Source organism: Podospora pseudopauciseta, chromosome 1 (genome assembly GCF_035222475.1).
Source record: "Podospora pseudopauciseta strain CBS 411.78 chromosome 1, whole genome shotgun sequence".
Classification (NCBI taxonomy): Eukaryota; Fungi; Ascomycota; class Sordariomycetes; order Sordariales; family Podosporaceae; genus Podospora; species Podospora pseudopauciseta.
The window spans coordinates 7034323-7049511 of NC_085892.1; the positions used below are offsets into that span (position 1 = coordinate 7034323).

At 54.0% G+C, this 15189-nt stretch overlaps 4 protein-coding genes across 4 annotated transcripts; 2 read left to right on the plus strand and 2 right to left on the minus strand.

Annotated features, from left to right (window-relative positions):
• Window positions 1-323: 323 nt before the first annotated feature.
• Window positions 324-6269, minus strand: DNF1 (phospholipid transporting ATPase). Its single transcript, XM_062908508.1, has 3 exons — window positions 5090-6269; window positions 1852-5024; window positions 324-1792 (listed from the first exon to the last, which is right to left on the minus strand). The coding sequence occupies exons 1-3, from the start codon at window positions 5555-5557 to the stop codon at window positions 817-819; spliced, it is 4617 nt and encodes a 1538-aa protein (XP_062771616.1). The 5' UTR covers window positions 5558-6269; the 3' UTR covers window positions 324-816.
• A 2084-nt stretch (window positions 6270-8353) lies between these two features.
• Window positions 8354-10747, plus strand: QC763_119240 (uncharacterized protein). Its single transcript, XM_062908509.1, has 2 exons — window positions 8354-9805; window positions 9861-10747. The coding sequence occupies exons 1-2, from the start codon at window positions 8483-8485 to the stop codon at window positions 10485-10487; spliced, it is 1950 nt and encodes a 649-aa protein (XP_062771617.1). The 5' UTR covers window positions 8354-8482; the 3' UTR covers window positions 10488-10747.
• Window positions 10521-12588, minus strand: VMA4 (V-ATPase V1 sector subunit E). Its single transcript, XM_062908510.1, has 3 exons — window positions 11619-12588; window positions 10988-11496; window positions 10521-10925 (listed from the first exon to the last, which is right to left on the minus strand). The coding sequence occupies exons 1-3, from the start codon at window positions 11649-11651 to the stop codon at window positions 10775-10777; spliced, it is 693 nt and encodes a 230-aa protein (XP_062771618.1). The 5' UTR covers window positions 11652-12588; the 3' UTR covers window positions 10521-10774.
• Window positions 12114-14974, plus strand: QC763_119260 (uncharacterized protein). The gene is made up of 2 exons (XM_062908511.1): window positions 12114-13025; window positions 13096-14974. The coding sequence occupies exons 1-2, from the start codon at window positions 12984-12986 to the stop codon at window positions 14854-14856; spliced, it is 1803 nt and encodes a 600-aa protein (XP_062771619.1). The 5' UTR covers window positions 12114-12983; the 3' UTR covers window positions 14857-14974.
• The last annotated feature ends 215 nt before the right edge of the window (window positions 14975-15189 follow it).

Genomic DNA, 15189 nt, shown 5'->3' on the forward strand with positions numbered 1-15189 from the left:
GCGGGTCGTGCCATCTTGGCAGGGGCCGGGCTTGGCGATGGCCCCCTGACAACCAACATCAGATTCTACAGTTTCTCATAATCACAAGTGGCAGGACATACAAAATATTCGATAGAGAGGAAGCTCTCACTAACATTGATAATAAGGGATGTATGCAAAATTGACTCTCCGACTAACTCTATACAGCGCAGTTGAATTGTTGTATGTGTGGGTGTGGGTGTGGGTGTGTGTTTGTTTGTGTCGTTTTTGAGCCCACCCTGCCCCCTTCTTCCCCTAACACAAGTACTACCACCACTACCACCACCACCACCACCACCACCCTCCCCCCCAGGCAAGTACAAACTCCAGAAAATTGCAAATGCACCATCCAAACGCCGGCTTCATTAATCTCAGAAAACAGTAAACAACAGAAACGACTTGTGTCTCGCAAAAAAAGGAGAGTATTCTGTCTTGACCACCCACCACCACCACCACCACCAAAAGGCCAAGTCTTCTCTGAGTTACAACCTCCAAAAACAACCTTCCTCCCAATCAGCCCCTTCCTCTCTTTTCCATCCCCACCCTCACCATCTTCAAGCTCTAAACGGCGCGATGGGTGCGCCACACAGCTCTACGTGGCAAAAACACCCGGGATATCAAGAACAAAAAAGGAAAAAGAGAAAAATTCAAAGACACCACAGAGGTAAATCGAGGAACAGCGGAGGGAGAAAGAGCAGCGATGCTGCCCTGCAACAACGCGTGTGTCGTCCCGGAACCAATATAATATACAGTCGAATTTTCAACCTCCAAGAGCAAACACGCCTCTACAACACCAAATCATTCAATGCTTTGCTTGGAGAATGCCGATAACCCTCGTTTCCTGACCGTGGTCAGGTTGAACCTTCGCTGCCCCGGCAGTCCTTGAGCCGAATGGCTCGACTCAATCCTACTGAGCCGCGCCGCCGAGGTGAAGTCGTTACTGGCCTCGAAGCTGGGACGGACCCGATCTATGGATCGCCTCACTCGGTCATACGACGGCCTGGCACGGTCTATCGAGGGCCGGCCAGGTCCGGTAATTTCTCTTTGAATGCTGTCAACCGGCTCGGCCTCAGGGAGATCCATGGACTGCCGGTTTTGCATGATGTAGTTGGTGCCATCGCTGCCGTTCTGTGCGCGTGTGTTGTGCGTGGCTGCGATGGAGGGAGGATAGATAGGCCGCCTGTCTTCGTCCACGCTTGCATATTGAGCGTGCTTAGACTTGCGGCTTCTGCCCGACATCTTGCCCGAAGAGGCTAAAGAGCCCGTAGAGGTACCCTCGAGACCCTCGGACGCGGCAGCTGCAGTCGCAACAGCCTGCGGGTCATCGAACAAGCCCTGCTTGGCCTGCTCCCGAATGATGTCCACATCGTAAGGGAACGTCTGCTTCTGAATGCATTTGACCACGAGACGCGGAAGCAAGCAAATAGCCGGCGTGACAATGAAACACATCCAAAAGGTCAACTCCTGGTAAACCTGGGGGGCGGCTTGGTAGAACGTGACAGCGTAGGTACTAGCCGTGTACACTCCAGTCCAGAAGAAGATGAAGATGTCGCTGATTACTATGGCGAGCAATGTCAGCCAATCCCATCGGTAGGTGTTGATGAGAATGTAGGCATTGATCGTGAAGACGGCCGGGTGGGCAATGTAGCACCCAAGACGGGTGCGCTCTGCGATGTCCAGTCCGTTGCCGGCTGCTGTGGCCGTCAAGGTGACGAACACGAATGGGATGAAGAAACAAGCGGCGGACTGGTAGACACCATCAGCCATATATGCCCTGGTGTGAACGTTAGCTTGAGCCTCCACTGCGTCTGCGGAAAGGGGAGTGTTACTTACCAGAACTTGGTCTGTGTCCATTCCTTGCGCTCAATGCCACGTCGATAGAGCTGAGGCACCACCAACGACACAGTGTCCGACACATCCTGGTCCAACACACCCATGAGAATGACCGGCACCGAGGTGAAGAAGAGATTGAACATTAGGATATAGGTATACTCGTAGATGTAAGCGATGTCGAAGTTGCAGTAGATTTGGAACCAGAAAATGGCAAAGGTCCAAATCATGTTCTTGTAGAAGAAGTTGCTAATCGACTCTGCCAAGCGCCGGTAGGACCATCGGCCGTGAACAAGAACAAGCCTCTGCAAGAAGCGGAACTGTCCAATGGCATAATCCGAAGACATGACGGCTTGACGACCTTCGACACCAGCAATACCGACACCAACGTCGGCTTCCTGGATCATGGCCACATCGTTGGCACCATCACCAATCGACAGGGTCATGACATCGAGACCATTCTTGACCATGGCAACCACGGCGGCTTTTTGGGCGGGACTGACACGGCAGCAGAGAACTGACTTGCACTGCTTGCACAAGAGCAAGAACTTCTGCTTCAGAGCATCGCTGAGCACCCAGCGGAGGGTGAAACCGTCGATGACGAGACCGTGAGTAGCGGCCGGGGGTTCGTGGTCCTTCTTAGCCATCTTAAGCTCTTCGTCACTGCCAGTCATCTGAAACTTGGCCAAACCGTTGTCGAGTTGTTCTTCAGCGTGCGCCAGATAATCCTCTTCCGAAGACATGCCACTTTCATCCTCGTTAACCTGGATGCGAAGAAGGTCCATGTCGTTGTGCAAGAGGTTGCAAGAGAAACCGATGTTGATGGCCGTTTCGACCTTGTCGCCAGTCAGGACCCAGAGCTTGATGCCGGCATCGCCGAGAAGAGCGATGGTGTCAGGGACACCGTCCTGAAGTCTGTCTTCAATAGCCGTGCCGCCCAGCAGGGTCAAGTCACGCTCGATCTTATCAGCAACCTCCTCGAGCCTGTCCTCGCGGTTTTCCAGCGCGGTGGCGGCAAGGTCGTGCTCCTTTCGCCACTCGCGGTATTCTTCCTCGGAGAGCTCCTTTTGTGCAATGCACAAAGTACGGAGACCCTCGATGGCGAACATCTCGAGATGTTTGGCGGTTTCCTTGCGAAGTTCCTGCTGTTCTCCTTTCTTGAGACGCGAGTAAATGATGCTGTCGGCACCCTTGCAGAACAAGATGATCTTGCCGTCGGGCATCCTCACGATTGCGCTCATCCTCTTTCTGCTAGAGTTGAATTCGATGGTGTTGAGAACCGGGTAATGCCTGTCCTCGCCCATGACGTTGACGTTGATCCCATCGTTGGCGGAGCCGAGGACTGTGAAACCCATATCGCGGGCGGTTGCCACCAGGGCAGCCTCATCTGGAGATTGAGCCTTGAATTCCATCTTAGGAGGGTTGCCGGGAACCTTCTCCGCGATCACTGTGTGACAGAGAGCAAGGGCCAGCATGAAATGCGCGTTTGCCTCTTGCTGTTCCCTGCCGTTCTTACCAGCGAGATCCTCCACAAAATCAGGGGCAATGAAGGTCAAGTCCTCGTCATGCAGGTACGGGTTCTCATGGAGCGAACGAAGGCCTTCCAGGGCCCTCACCTTGGCTGCGGCGATCTCGGCCCGGATCACCTTCGCCTCGTTCTCAACGTCGATGCCCATACGCTTGTTCATGCCGGCCTGTGCCTCCGTGTAGGCCTCGCCGTAAGGTTGACCGTTGATCGTGGCTTTCTTGAACTCCATGACGTTTTGCGTGAGTGTGCCTGTCTTGTCCGAGAAGATGTATTCAATTTGACCGACGTCATCAGAGATATTCCAGGACTTGGGGATACAAGGCTGATCGATCTTATCATAGTACATCCCAATGTCGCTGTAGATGAAGTAGGCCTGTAGCGTCCGTACAATTTCGAGCGAAATGTACAGGGAAATCGGAATCAAGTTCTGGAAGACGATGACAGCAGCCCAGAATGTGATGAACCCCGTCAGTTCCGGCGTTGAGCCGATGGAGCCATATTCAAACCAAGCGAGCGAAGCATCGTCCTTGGCCCAGGTAACACCGTTCACAAAAGCAGCCACCAAGCAGATCGCCACGAGAATACCCAGATTGCAGATGACGTTGAAGTTCAGCTCGCGAGCGATGCGGGCCCGCTTACTGGGCGTGATACCTGCATTCATCATGATCTTGGTGTCGTGGCCGGTGAAGACAACGATGCCGAGAGCCCACTCAGTATTGCGCAGATTGCATCCGCGGAGAAGCATGTTGTCGATGCTGATAGGTTCCGACATCTCCCTGGGCTCCCCTTTTGGATCCCAGGGTACCTTTTGCTGCCACTTGATCGCACCATTGTACTTGTAGAGATTTGCCTGAGGCGGCTCGCTTTCAATCACGAACCGAGCTCGTTCGCAATCACGGGCATGCTTCAGAGTACGACCACATCGAAGGGCGGACCGAACTTTCAAGTTGGTTTCACCATCCAGGTTCTTGGTTTCCACGTAGCATGCACCATCGGGATCCGAAGTCGCGAGAATGATGATATCGGCCGGAAGTTCGTCGTCGTTGTAGATACGGACAAAATCGCCCACAACCAAGCTCTTCCAAGCATCCCTGTGAAACCTGGCCTTACCAGAGATCGGAACGTCTGGGTTTATCATATCACCCTTGAGCGCTTGGAGAAGAAGGCCCTCATTTTCCACGGCGGTAGAGGTGCTGGGAGCCTCTTCATGATTTCGTGGCAACGGCGATGGTACTGGCGTCATTTGAATTTCTTCTCGAGCCGAGACAAACGAGTTTCGTGACATGGGTGATGCGACCGCCTCCCAGGGTGTCGTCCTGGTCTCAATCGACATGCGCGGATCGACCGACTTCGACTTCTCCTCGGCAGCGTGTTCGTCCTTCTTCCATAACCCCTCGATGGCACGCCAGAGAGCTCCAAAGAACCGCGAAGTTGCCTTCTTTATCCTCCGCCAAAGAGAAACGTTGTCCTCCTCCACATTCACATTCTCGACCCCGAGTAACCGATGAACGGGGGCATTGTTGAGCTCATTATCCAGGATCGTCCGTCGGTAATCTTCGATGGCGTCCTTGACTGCGGTAACGCAGATAATAAAAATTAGGGGTACGGCGTTTAGTCCAGGATTAACACCACCAAAAATAGGGAAAATCTGCCACAATGTTAACGATGGCACCTGAAGCGTTGACCGCTCAATCGAACCCAGGGGCCACTCACAACTAGAATCACTATGAACAAGAAGAATATGTTGGCGACATTGTGAAATTGAAAGAAAAGGTTTTTAGGAATAAAGGATAATGGCGTGTACTTGGCCGTTCGGATCTTGTTTCTCGTAAACTGTCGAGCCGGCTTGCCTTCTTCGTCTTGGAGTTCGCGTGGCAACGGCTGGCCAAAATAAAGTTGTCTTGGAGCAGGGCCGCCCTCGTCGTGCGCACTCTCGCTCTGGGTATCGACCTCTGCTTCTTCTGGGACAGCCTCCTCGGGCTGCTGTAGCGAACCTGCTCCTCCAGATGCCCTCTTCTTTTCCGACGCGGTCCGGTTGTGTTGTTTCCTGCCTATCAGTGATAGACGCTTCTTCGTCCCACTCTTCACCGTCATCTTCCGGGTGGCCCATCGTGTCCTCTGCATCGATATTTCCGGCCCCAAGTTATCGTTCCCCTCTTCTGCCATTGGTGGAGAAGCCATGTCGAGGAGGGGATTCCGGGCAGCGCCCGATCAACCCACTTGCGTTCGCCAGGCTGGCCCCGTCCGGTACCGTCACCGATTCGACACCAGGGCAGTGAATACGGCCTAGACTACCCAAAGCAACAACTCGGATCGTATACGTGTCGTCGAGTAAAAATAGTCCGGGGCCAACAAAAGGATGGCGGGACTTGGGGGGAAAAGCGCCTTTGATGCTGTGGCTCGTGCTGTTGTTTCGAAAGCCAAGCAAGCCGTCCGTCTTCCTTGTGAGCCAGGCGCGTACGGTGAAAGAATTGCAATCTTCTATTCAAGTTGCGACGGCGGCGATGGCGAACAGAAAGAATCGGGGTCTTCGGGAAGCGTGGCCGAGATTGGGACCGGTGGCAGAAATTGGTGGTGCTCGTGATGGGATGGGATGGCTCGCGGGTGTCAGGGTGTATGTAGCAGGGAGAGATTTTGATGCGCGAGGGCGAAACGGGCAGTAGAAACGTGGCGGACCGGATGAGCCGGGGTTGTTGCAGTCAGCGATAGACCGTCAAGCACCTCATGATCCAGCGGGGACGGGCTCGCAAGGAAAAGCCTGGATGTGCTGCTGGGAGATCAGTCTGCATGAACGGGAGGGAAAAGAAGGAGAAAAAACTTCTGCGAAACTGGACGTTCTCCAAAAGGGGACACGCTCCAGGAGGGGGATGGCTGTGGATTGCGGTGCTGCACGCTGCGTTCTTCACAGCCCAGAAGGCCACAACTGCAAAACGGGGGCTCCCGCTGGACTTCGTTAGCTTCGGGTCCCTGAATTGGTCAGCAACCCTGTCCGTAAGCTCTCATTTTACGGCGTCGCGGCACAGGGTGTGGGGCACCCAGCACACTCCAGCCCACCCCAGCCGCCCGGCTGCTGTCCAGCATATAACTGCCAGCCCGTAGGAGCGGTTCTATGATTTCATCTCGAGGGACTTTTGGAGGACTCTTTGTCGGCATGAATCCACGGGGTGCATATGGCTGTGCTACGCTGTACATCACTGTCAAATGTTCATCGAGGCCGAGTGCCGACATGCGTCTTTCTCAACCAAGAGACAGGGACCAAAATCACAATGAACCATTCACCAACAGACATCTCGCACAAGGGCTCGGCAGTGAACACCGCCTTCCATGTGCTGCAACGTCCATGTGGATTAGTAAATTCAGTGTGGGGGCAGCGGAGACTCATAGGAAACTTCCAATTTGGGGCCTCGAAGCGGTCGACGATCCTCTGCAAGACATGGACCGTATGAGCGCCCTTCAGACGTTTGGACATACACACGAAAAGTGTGTCCGCGCCAGCCGAACAAGAAGCCAAAGAGCCATGGGCATTCCAGCACATGGTGCACGTACAAGATCCTAACCTTCTTCTCAGCCCTCTATCTTGTAGTTCTACAACTATCTTGAATTTGTTTCTAGACTACTGGGCCTGCTTGCTTCGGTCTCCGCACAGTACGCCATCTCGGAGTTTGACTTTAACCCGGGGTGCCGACATCGTTGCAACTTAGATCGGCGAAGAATAGCTATTGGACGATTGGAAGCATCGAAGCATAAAAAAACGACGCTACATACGCAGCCCGGCTGGCCAAGAAGGCGTGCACAACTCGCCTAGCGGTTTTTATCCAACTCTTTGCTCTCCGACGGCTTAGCGGACTTGGAAAGTCGGCCTTTGGGGACACCATCGCATCCGACACCAAGAGCGCAGATGTTGTTGCGGCCTTGGTGAATACACCGAACAGTGTGTGCTTCAGATCACGACACGGACCGAAACTGGGCATCAGACTGTTGGCAGCGCCACGCTGCCTATGAATGGCACATGGCGGGCTTTCTTCAACCCCGCCACGCCTACCAGAATACCTAAATAGTTGCGCACTCACCTCACCCATCAGATCGATCACCACCTGACGGCATGCTCGGCACCGGACCCTACCCTCAGCCACTTCCTCTGGGAACTCTCGGCCCCAAGGGTTGTCGCGGGTGAGAAAAACCGTTGCCTTGTATCACTAGCTCCCGACGATGTCATCATGATGGGACAGGACTGGTGAGACATCAGCCCCTTTCAAACTGTGCCCCAGGGGTCAGAAGTCTTCAGCCCAATCAGTTCATGGGGCACCTCAAGGTTCCGTTGTCGATGATCTCTGGATTGGGTTTCATCGCAATCCAGGAAGTCAGCACCGAAACTTATGCGTGGCCTTCCGCAACCTCTCTGCTCACTTAACCGCCCTAAATGTGGATCAATAGGGGTCTTTTACCTGGATGGTGAGGTTTGCTCAACTGCTTTACCAGAAAATAGAGTTGGAACGGTAGCTATCCCAGAAGACACAATCCCATTGTTTCGAAACTCGGTCTCCAAGGAACAGACACGGAGTTAACCGAGCGGGCTGGCATCATGCCAGATGGCGGCCCAGCCCCCCTTTCTATCCCCGAACACGGTGAAAGTCCGAAAGGCAGACATTCTCTGAGAAACTCCGTGCCAACCGGCGGCGGTTTATCATACATACTCATCTCGCTGTAGACAGTTGACCTTACATTCGGCCAATCAAATGATTTGATTGTAGAGTATCCCGAGGCAGTGTTGTTTGAGTTTCAGCCTCTCGTGTTTCGCACCGTGTTCTACAGCGCTTTCTCACCGTCAGGATGAGATAAGGAATACGGTATGCACATATGGGGGTTTAGGCTTTCTTGTCTTGTTCCATACTGTGTAGAAGCCGAGCACAGACCAAGGTGTTCACCCATAGTTTAAGTGGAAGGCGCGAAATATGCTGTAAACGCGTCCACTGAACGCGCCTCGCCAAGGCACCCTTTCAAAGCGATGCTTCAGATTATCACGATTATCTCGATTATCACGATTATCTCGAGACACTGGAAATAGAACTCGGCCAATCAAGTAACAGAGCGACTTCATACTTCATCATGTCGAGTAATATCTTTATCACAAGCTTCTTTAAGCCAAAAGTGGAGGATCCATCGAGCCCTCCCCAACAACCCCAAATCGAAAAACCATCATCATCACCACCACCACCACCACCACCACAATCACCATCCCCGCCCCCACCAGCACCACCCTCAGCCCTACGCTCACTCTCTTCCTCACCGCTACCGCCTTCTTCAGCACTACGCTCATCTTCTTCGTCACTGCCACCGGTCAGGAAACCTAGAGACAGGAATGAAGTGATCAAAGGCTCGGATGATGAAGAGGATGATTCGGACGACTCAGACGCTGATGCGTTTCCTGACCTTTTCACCTCTCTCCCTCCTTCGGCCCCAGCTCCGGCCTCTACCCTGCTAGCAACTCCAAAAGCAAAGAGAATCGCTGTCGAGGCCTGCTCATCACCACTCACAATCAACACAAAGCACAGGTACGACATCAAAGCCTTGCTTGAACATGCAGAGAAGGATCGAAAATTGAATGAGAGCCAGCAGCGGCTTGCTGCTGTCATGGCTCAAGGCTCCCCAACAAGGAAGGACAGATCTTCGTTCAGCGCCAGGCCAATCACTGGCGTTCGCGATGCCATGGAGGCTATTCTCCCGGATCTAGACAGCAGTGAGGATGAGGCTAAGAGAGGGAGGAGACTTCTCGCTGTTAAAAGGACTGAAGCGCTGGAGGTGAGGCCGGAGTGGTATTTCTTTGAGGAAGAGACTCAGGTCGACGACGGCGCCTCTATTACGGCGAGGGCAAGCTTCCCAGAAGCTAGGGCTACGGGCTCATGGTCATTTTTAGCTCAGGAAAAAGGCAGACGGGAAATAATCGAAGATGGGCTGCCTTATTACATCCAAAGCAAACAGGGCGATCTACCAGATGATATCTTCCTCTGGGTTCTGGATGAAGCCCTTCACGAAAAGTCTAGAAAGCTCCGTGAAGAGTATGTAAGACTTCTTGGAGTCTGTCCAGCGCAGGCAGCGCGGGTCATGGATCCCGACCTTATCTTTCAGATGTTTCGAGACCTTGGAGCCTCCAAACACGCCCTTGCACCAGCTTCTCAACAAGATCAAGGCAACTGGCTAAGAAAGTACCCCTATTCCGGACGAGACTGGACCCCCTTGCAAACCGTCCTGCGCATTCTATCAAAAACCGCCGACGGCCTCTCAGTCCCCTCCCTCACCCAAGCCATGGTTATCCTCCTCCGCCTAGGAATAGACAACATCGTCCGCGACGACCCAGGCGTGGCACAAGACTTTCAGGACTGCCTTCCCCGCATAGTCCGAGCCGTCCCCCGGGAAGCCTGGAACAATTTTGTAAGGCTCTCCCCCTTTCCTGTCCTCCCAGCCTACTCACTAACCCCCCTCCCAGTGCGGCGACGTAACCGACTCCCTCTACTCCCACACCCATTCCCCAGCCCTCCGCTCCCTCGCCATCTCCTCCCTCCCCTTCACCCACCCACGCCTCAACGAACTCCGCCGCCGCCTAGCCCTAACCTTCCTCTTCAACGAACCCCAACGCGCCCGCTCCAGACCAGAAGAAACCTTCTCCATCCAGTCCGTCCTCGACCTCCTGGAGTACTCGGAGCACTTCATCATCGACAGGCACAGCAAAGAGTTTTACAACCTCCGTGCCATGTCCGAGATGGTCGCCGTCGCAGTAGCCGACGGTTGCCCCCCACAGGATGGGACAAACGAGGCCGCTCACAGGCAGTTCAACGCCGAAGTAGACCTGCTGGCCCGCCATGTGAGGAACATGTACTCGCAGATTCCAGATGGCAGCGCGGCTCACTCGTCTAAATGGGAGGCCAAGGCGCAGCTCAAGGACTTTGAGGCGATGTTGCTGAGAGTGATCAGGACGAGGGCAAAGCCGGTGGGTCACATTTTCAGGTCCGAGGACGAGGAGGATCAGGACAAAAAGCCAGTCAACCAGAGTTCCCTGACGGAGTGGATGCTGAGGAAGAAAAATAAGGCCAAGACTGAGCCGTCGACTCCTTAGGGGAAAGTCACTGCAGGTCATAGTTCAACTATGTAGGTGTTGATGCATGGTATTTGAATTGCTTTGCTCCTCCTTGTGGTTTCGTGGTAAAGAACGCCCCCCCCCCCTGTAATATAAACATACAAACTCTTGATACCCGCGCACGCCATGCTACTTTGGCTTGCTCAACACTACCAACACGCACGTTGAATCATAGAAACAACAATACACTTTATCCGCCACCTCCTCCTTGTCTACTACTCAGTCATGAACCCTACCCCAAAGAAACATAAACAGGAATAGGAAGTTTAGTCAAAGAACTTGCGGTTGGGGTTCTCGCCAAACAGAGCCTTGCGCATGGCGGGAAGGGCGCTCTGCTTTAGCAGATCCAGCCTGGCCTCCAAAGTGTTGTCAATGTCGATCTTGCCGTTGCCACCAACAATGATCACACCACCGGCGCTGCGTAAATGATATCATGTCAGCAGATGTCCTGAAACCATAGAAGGTGGAATGCGTCTCACCTCCCCTCAGCAACCTCATTCTCCTCATCAATCGTCGCCTTGACCTCCCTCCCCGTCTTCTCCTTATACTCCCCCTCCGCCTTCTCAATCGCATTCTTGACCAGCTCATAATCCGCCTTCCTCGCCCTAATCTGCAGCTCCGGCTCATTCATCGCATATAACCCCTCCAGAATCAAATCCTTGAGGATGCCCTCGTACCTGCCCTTGTCCTCGGTCCCCTCGCTCAGCCTCTTCTCGGCCGCCTGGAAGATGTCGTCGAGCAACTCCTGACGGGCACCCAGGACGCGGAGACGGGTCTTGTTGGCGACTTTGGAGCTGGTGATTTGCTGCGACATGGTGGCCTGCTTGAACTTTTTGGCGTAGGCGGCGTCGATGGCGTCGGTCTCCTGGAGGACGAGCTTGCCCTTTTCCATGGAGAATTCTTCGTTGGCTTTGATTTCGATTTCGCGGGCTTTTTCTTCGGCTTCTTGCTTGATGAAGGCGGTCATTTTGCGGAGTTCTTGTCCGACCTGGAAGGAGGGGCGTTAGCCATCTTCCCCTCCTTTGGGTGGTGTTGAACCCCATTGCAGCCAGCGGTGATGCTGCACCAAAGGTGATATGTTTTGGGGACTTCTAGAACCAGAAGACATACCTGGTCGTCGGACAAGGCGTGAATACTTGACATGATGGGCGGTTTTGTAGTTGGAAGTCGTAGGGAACTATGTGATACAGGTTCCGCAAGGACAAGCGGGAGGGGGGTCGTTTAGAGGATGCGATATGCTCTGGCCTGGCCGCGGCTGTAGATGATCTCGATAGGCTTGCGCGGGGAGGTTTATGATGATGTGAGCCTTCACAGGGAAATGTAGCTGTATGTCTCTAGGCAGTGGTATTGCCGATTAGAAAGTCAATGCGAGGTTGCGGTGCCGCGCAGCTGTGGCTCCTGCGATGTCATTGGAACCAACAGCTGCTGACAAGCAACCGCCCCCCTGGTCAACTGGTCAAGGAGCTCGCAATGGTGGGTCTGCTTGAGTAGCCCAGCCACGCGTTGCATCCCCCACCTCGGACTGATAAGATAAAGGACCGGGAAGTCAAGCCACAGCTTGGATGAAAGCCACAATGCCACCTGGTGTTGGCATGTGCTGGCACATGTGGCTGGTGCCCAAGTATGCCAGGTCTGGTGATGATGCAGGCACGCACCGACAGCCCCAGCTGAGCTGCGTCTTGGCCTGTCCCTGTCCACTGTCGCCGAATGTCCCCACGGTGGAAGTGACGGGGAGAAAGGCCAGCGTTTCGTCTGCGAATCGTTGCTCACCCGCTCATCTCGTGTCCGAACTGTCTCCAGATCCACGATGCGCCGCTTTTGCGAACCACATCTCTGACCGTTCCCGGCAAACAACTTGCTGAACCCGACCGCGGTGGCCCAGTGGTCTCACAGCTCTCATACCGCAACCAGGAGCAGCGCCGGGCCTTTTTAGTGGCCTCTCTTCCCCAGGCCCAGAACACCGTGCCTCAAGATCGCAGTCCCCCCGTAAGCCAGCCTCGACCTCGGCCACTGTGGGTTTGAACGACACGAGAAACACTCATACGCCGGGCTGTCTGCAAACCATCTGCAACAACAAACACCCCATTGCTCCCTTCTGATCGAGTGCCCGGGAACTGGTAGCGTCATTGAGTGACGTTTCCTGGCAGCGGTCAGATACAGCATCTTAACTCTTTCCCAACGCAAACGGTCGACGAAGCGCCGGCCCACGATTCGGAGTTTCCACGCCTACCACCTTTTCGATACATTCTTCGAGTAAACAGGCTTTGGGCACCTCGTCTATTTTTCTTTCTTTTTGTTTCCCTTTTTGTCCAGTTTAGCTACGATTTACGACTAGTTCCATCCGAATCCTAACCACCGATTTTCCTCTTGCCCATCCCAACATTTCAGCACCACAACGATTGCCCATGCGAACACAATAGGACACCGTTTACTTGCCCTCGAGAACCGCCGCAGGACTGGTTGTCTACTGGCGCAATGGGGCTTATAGGCGGCTTGTCTCCTGGCGGGAGTATTGCTGTAAGTTGTCCTCCGACATGATGGGAAACACCTGGCAGCAGGAAAGTCGCTGACAGCTCCCTGGTGACAGCTCGGCATTATAGTCGGCCTTCTATCAACCAGTGTTCAGAGCTTGGGTCTCACACTCCAACGAAAATCGCATATTCTCGAAGACGAAAAGGGCCCTTACGATGTTAGGCGCCCGCCCTACAGGAGGAGGAGGTGGCAGCTGGGGATGGGAATGTTTATCATTTCCAACGTGCTGGGGAGCTCTATCCAAATATCAATGCTCCCTCTGCCGGTATTGTCGACATTACAAGCTTCCGGGCTGGTGTTCAACTCGATTTGCGCCACCCTGATACTCGGAGAACCGTTTACGAGGTGGTCATTATGGGGGACGTTATTGGTCTGCAGCGGCGCCGTCTTGATTGCTATATTTGGGGCGATTCCCTCGCCGACACATACGCTTACGGAGCTGCTGGATCTGCTTGGGAGGCGGCCGTTTGTGATTTGGATGTCGTTCCAGGCGGTAATAGTGATTGCTATTGCGGTGGCAACAGAATTCGTCAGCCACTTTACGACATGGATGCAGGATACACGGTTTCGTCTGGCAAGGGGTTTTGCGTATGGATGCATAAGTGGCATACTATCTGCGCACTCGCTCCTGGTTGCCAAGTCAGCTGTGGAGCTCATCATCAGGACAATTGTCGATGGGGACAACCAGTTTGTACACTGGCAGTCGTGGATGTTGGTTCTGGGTCTCGTCACGTTGGCCCTCAGCCAACTCTACTATCTTCATCGGGGGCTTAAGCTGGTCTCGACGTCGGTGCTTTACCCCTTGATTTTCTGCGTCTATAACATTATCGCGATTCTGGACGGCCTGATTTATTTCCGTCAGACAGACCTGATAGGCCCGCTCCGCGCATGTCTCATCGCCCTTGGAACAGCTATTTTACTATCTGGCGTTCTCGCGCTGTCATGGCGCCTCAGCGACGAGCAACATACCCCTGGTGTCGGCCAGTCTTCACTCGCACCTGGTCTTGGCCTTGTGGAGGACACGGACGGCGAGGAAGAGGAGGAAGAGCTCCTGCTTCACTCTGCACTTGGGGATGAGGAAGAAGCCCGGCCGCTACCGCCACCACATTACAGCAGCTACCAAACTTTTAAGCCAGCTCGTACTTCCTTGGAAACCCCTGCTGAACAACCGCCGGTATCACCATTGGTCATGCCAAAACGACAAAGGCCAACGGCACGCTCGATGAGGACAGTCTCCAACCGCTGGACAGAACGAGCGGAGATCTGGGACGAGCTCGAAGACAGAGAGTCACCAGAGCCCATACCCCCTGCTTTGAACAGACGGCGGTCGACTACGCTGCCAGCTAGGGAGACAATCGCTGCCCGTCAAGCGATAAGGAGGGGTGTGACCGACTTTCCCATTCTGGGCGATGCACCAGCAGATACGGAACCATTATTACCCTCGTCAGCCTCGCCAAGGAGGGACTTTAGGCGAAGAAGGAAGTCAACTGGCTTTCCGGGATTTACCGCACGAAGGAACTCATCGAGGAAGACCTCCGGCGGTGGATTACAGGATGCGGTGGGGAACCTGTGGAAGATGAGGTGGTGGAAAGGCAGCGGCAGTAGGTCTGCTAGTACCACGCCGGTTCTCCCGACGACGGAGGATTCGGCGACTTGGGGCGGTGGGGCAGGAGAATCGTATAGAGATACCCCTGTGGAAACATATAGAGATGAGGAGAGTGTTTCGAGAGATCCAAGAGCTGGGAGAAGTAGATCTGAGTCTGGGGCAAGGAGGCTTGTGGGTGGTCAAGATGAACCTCCACCACCGCCAGTGTAAAGGAAAGCATTCATGGCCGGCGTTGATTAGGGGTTTTGGGTTGAGTTAGTTTTGCTTGAATTCAGTTGTATATCCAGAAATGCATTATCTTGAGTTGCATCATTCGATGCGGGATTAGTCGTTGTTGGCTATCTTGTTTGCTGACTTACGAAGTCTGTCTGCTGTGTGTCAGTAGTAACAGTTGCTGGCTTGGAATTCGCCAACTCAAAAGATATCATCAGGGTCAGACACCACGAGAGGACCCCCGAAGAAGCTTGTAGTCAAAACCTACAAGGCAACGCGAGTGATCTCAGGCGTTGGCTAGAACCTACACCGAGTCCCTCGCAGACTCCT